The 4,093-nt window shown below is 54.3% G+C and overlaps 2 protein-coding genes across 2 annotated transcripts; both read right to left on the minus strand.

Annotated features, from left to right (window-relative positions):
* Positions 1–2,001: 2,001 nt before the first annotated feature.
* EAH_00057190 (hypothetical protein) lies at positions 2,002–3,267 on the minus strand (the record flags this gene model as incomplete). The annotated part of the gene is made up of 1 exon (XM_013397443.1): positions 2,002–3,267. One exon carries the CDS (start codon positions 3,265–3,267, stop codon positions 2,002–2,004), a length of 1,266 nt encoding a protein of 421 aa, XP_013252897.1.
* Positions 3,268–3,809: 542 nt separating this feature from the next.
* EAH_00057200 (hypothetical protein) lies at positions 3,810–4,091 on the minus strand (the record flags this gene model as incomplete). The annotated part of the gene is made up of 1 exon (XM_013397444.1): positions 3,810–4,091. The coding sequence occupies one exon, from the start codon at positions 4,089–4,091 to the stop codon at positions 3,810–3,812; it is 282 nt and encodes a 93-aa protein (XP_013252898.1).
* Positions 4,092–4,093: the final 2 nt, after the last annotated feature.

Below are 4,093 nucleotides of genomic sequence, written 5' to 3' on the forward strand. Positions count from 1 at the left end.
CCACTAAGAGCAGATAATTCCCTCCCCTCCAGTCCCCAGTTGCCATGACAACGTCATTATCGTCAGTGATGCACTTTGGTGGTAGCTATTTAGCAGGGAGAAGCAGACGCACAGTGCGACCGATGCTGTTTTAGCCAGTGGTCACGTTGTGGGCTGAGGTAAGAATACAGCTAAAATGTGGGGGTTCATCTTGTTCCTCTATTGTCTTTGACTGTGTAAAATCGTTTAAATGCCAACAAGGAACCAACAGGTAATAATTCCCTCCGTCGTAGTGTGCCACCCAGGTGGTGCTGATGATGATCCCATCTTGCGTGCTTCCCTCAGCCACTTGCATGCGTCAGCAGGTGCCCCCAGTTTCTCTTACCAGTTCCTCCACATATCTTCCTGAGTTTTGGAGGCAGAAGATATGTAGACAAGATGAAGCAGAAAGAAATGAGGGAAAATGACGGCCGAAGGTAATAATCCAACCCGTCAGGTGCAGCGGGTGCACGAGGCCTTCTTAGGCAGTCGATACACTCCAGACGTTTTCGCATCTTTGCGCTTTTCTAAACCCCAGTGGAGCCCTTTCTTGCAGCAAGAGCAGCAGCAGCTGCGGCACGCTGGACTGCGCCTGCCCGAGGTGTTCCGTAGTCGGCGTTGGCTGGTCAACAAGGATCTGCTCTGGCAGCAGCTAGAAAAAGACCCCTCTGCTGGAGGAGTGCATGCAGCTGCCGAAAAACAGTCAACCCATGAGCCCTAACTCTATCCTTGCTGCGTACACCTACGAGCCATGTCCCCAGCCCCACCTAACTCCTCTGGCAACAACAACAACTTCTGCAGCTGAACAGGCACCGAACGCGACAGAAAACCACCCACATCCAGCAGAAACTGCAGCGGCAGGTCAGACAAAAGAAGTACGTCAAGCGTCCGAAGCGCTTGCGGCAACAACAGCAGCAGCAGCGCCTGCGGCTGCCAACGAGCTGCTTTCAGATATTCCACATTCTGCTGCCGACTGCAGCAAAGCCACCACCTGCTGTACCGACATCAGAGACTGCAGCAGCAACAGCGGCAGCAAAAACAGCTGCAACAGTGGTAGGAGTAGCAACAACAACACAGTGCATCTGATTGATCATAGACAAGCGCGGTCGTCTATGATCAATCAGATTTTGGCCGCACAGGTACACTTCGATACGCTGCAGTTCACAGGGGGTTAGACTGGCAGCGGCCGCTGCAACAAGACGGTTCGTGCCGCTGAAGCAGGAGCAGTAGTTGCTGCTGCTGCTTCTGCATTTGCTCATACTGCGGCAGATGACCCTTTTGCTGCTACTGACACCCCTGGAGCGACGCTATCGCAGCAGCTAGCGCTACAGCAGCAGCTGCTGCTGCAGCTGCGCGTGCCGTAGCCCCTGTTTTGCGCTACAGGAGGTGTATGCAGCGGAGAGGCGTATAGATGGTTGTGAACACCCGTACACCCTGAAATAAATGATGGTGGTGCTTCCGGAGTACGTCAAAGTGCGGTGCTCCTGCTACAGCAACGATGGCAACAGCAGCAGCGGCGGCTCAGCCAATGCCAAAGGCAGCAGTTGCTCCTGCATGCAGCACCAACAGCACCAGCAGCAGCTGCCGATGCAGCACTGGAAAAGGATGGGAGGCTTGCCTGCGACAATACCTCATTGCGCTCAAGTGAAAGATTTCACTCTTTTTTTTGGCGCTGCTGTTGCTGCTTCTACTGCTGCCTGCACACCTTACGACAACCCTGTGTTGCTTGAATGTCATGTGGGCTTTGATTAGTGTTTGTTGCTTAGGACGCTGCTTTTACAGCTACGCATACTGCTACTTATTTCACTGCGGCACACGCTGCTGCGTCTTTTGGTGCTTTACTTGCTACTGGTGTGGCTTGTGCCTCTGATTCTCGTGCTGCTGCTGGGTTTGCAGGCAACGCTCATCGGATTGCTGTTGCTCGTAAAGGCGCAGCGCGCAGCAGCAGCAGCACCAACAACTGCAACGGGAGCCGTCCAAGTTTCAATCATTCTTGGCTCTCACGCCTCCTACGCTTCCATTAACAAGCAGCTGAGCGCAGCTGCACAGCTGCTGGCATAGATATGATTGGAAACGGGGATCATGGTCCGAAATGAGGGCGTCGGGTAGCCCATGATAACGAATAAGGCGATCGGCGAGAACATCGACGGTATCTGCGGCTGTGAATGTCTTTTTGGCGGGGACGAAGTGGGCCATCTTGCTAAGGGAGTCAACCAACACTAGGATAGATCCATGCCCCGCCTTCGTAAGCGGGAGGTCGGTAATGAAATCCAAGCTGACGTGGCTCCAACGACGGGAGGGAATAATTAACTGTTGGAGAAGGCCGGGAGGCTTTCGGTTGAGGGACTTGGAGGCGCCGCACTGCGTACAGGACTCCACGTAGGCGTTGGTGTAAGTGCGCATACCGGGCCAATAGTAAAGCTTGCTGAGAGATAAGAACGTTTTCTTCTGACCCCGATTCCCTGCTGTTACGTGATCGTGGTGGTTATATAGAATGTGTGTAGGGAACTCAGGAAACTGCGGAACACATATACGCCATAAGCCGTGTATGCAAACGCTGAGGAAAGGGGTGACAAATCTGAAGGCTAGGAGACGACTGCGGAATTCCACTTGGACGGGTGCACCGACTGCCTTAACCGCCATGCTGTAGGGGACCCGGAAAGCGGGACACTTCGCATAAGCTGCTGGCCAATCCAGGGTTGCGGAATCGGCGGGCTGCACGGGGAAGATGGCGGATGGCCCGGTGCCGTCAGGAGGGGACTCGTTGGCCTTGAGCGAAACGGGAGGGGACTGCGGACGAGGCCGAGGCAGGCGACGACGAGTGCTAGCCGACCGCCGGGAGTTGGCCTGCTTCCCCCGGGGATGAGGAGCTGGATCCGGGTGTGCAGGAGATAACATAAGCGGGGCCAAGGACCCCGAGAGAGGAGGCGAAGATGGGCTGGGCGGGGAGAACGGGTGTGAAGAGGAATGACAAGGAAGACGCGACAGCGCGTCGGCCACCGTATTACGCGCACCCTGGAGATAGGTGATAGTGAGATCAGGAAACTCCGCGAGGAAATCTAACCACCGGGAGGTGCGTCCCCGCAAGGGCCTGGACGTCTGGAGCTTCCGTAAGTGGGTGAGGGCTTGATGGTCCGCGAATGCTGTAACCTTAGCGACGCGAAGTAGGTGAGACCACTTGTCGAGGGCTGTGACTAGTGCCAACAGTTTCTGGTCGTAGATGGAATATTTCTGTTGCACGGGAGTCATGGCCTGACTGAGGAATTCTATTGGCTATCCAGCTTGTTCGAGTACGCCACCAATGGCGTAGCCGGAGGCATCTGTGTAGAGCTGAAAAGGCTTAGAAGTGTCGGGGGCCTGAAGGGTGGTGTAGTCAATGAGACGTTGCTTGAGTTGGCGAACCACCTGGGTGTGTGCGTCTGTCCAATGAAAGGGGGTGTCTTTGCGAGTCAGGGTAACCAGGGGGCAGGAAATGTCTGCATAATCGGGACCCATAAACATACGACAGTAATTAACAGTACCAAGGAACTGGCGTACTTGCGTTTCATTCTCCAGCACCTCTGGCCACACCCGGATTGCTTCGATCTTGCCGGCTGCAGGTTTTATTCCGTCTGCACTGATGGTGCATCCCAAATACGTGAGCTCTTGGCGCGCGAACTGGCACTTGCGAAATTTCGGGTAGAATCGATTGGTGAGAAAGATGCTTAACACCTTTCGTAGGAGAACGACATGAGGAGGTAGATCAGCTCAATATATGCGAACATCATCAAGGTATGCAATCTCTCCATGACCTAGCAAGGGTTGTAAGTAGGCATTTTTGTTTGCTTGAAGGTAGCGGGAGCACCCTTCAGGCCGAACGGCATGACTTTGTATTCGAACAGGCCCATGACTGAACGGAAGGCTGTTTTCCAGCGATCCTCTTTGGCCATGAGGATCTGGTGGAAGTCTGCCTCTAAGTCGAGAGTGGAGAAATACTTGGCGCCGCCCAACATCTCCAAGATCGTTTGGACCGGAGGTAAGGGGAAGTCAGGTACTACCGTAAGCTCATTGAGGGCTTGGTAGTTAACCACCATGC

The sequence above is a fragment of the Eimeria acervulina genome, genomic scaffold (genome assembly GCF_000499425.1).
Source record: "Eimeria acervulina Houghton genomic scaffold, Eah_scaff1215, whole genome shotgun sequence".
In the NCBI taxonomy this organism is placed as follows: domain Eukaryota; phylum Apicomplexa; class Conoidasida; order Eucoccidiorida; family Eimeriidae; genus Eimeria; species Eimeria acervulina.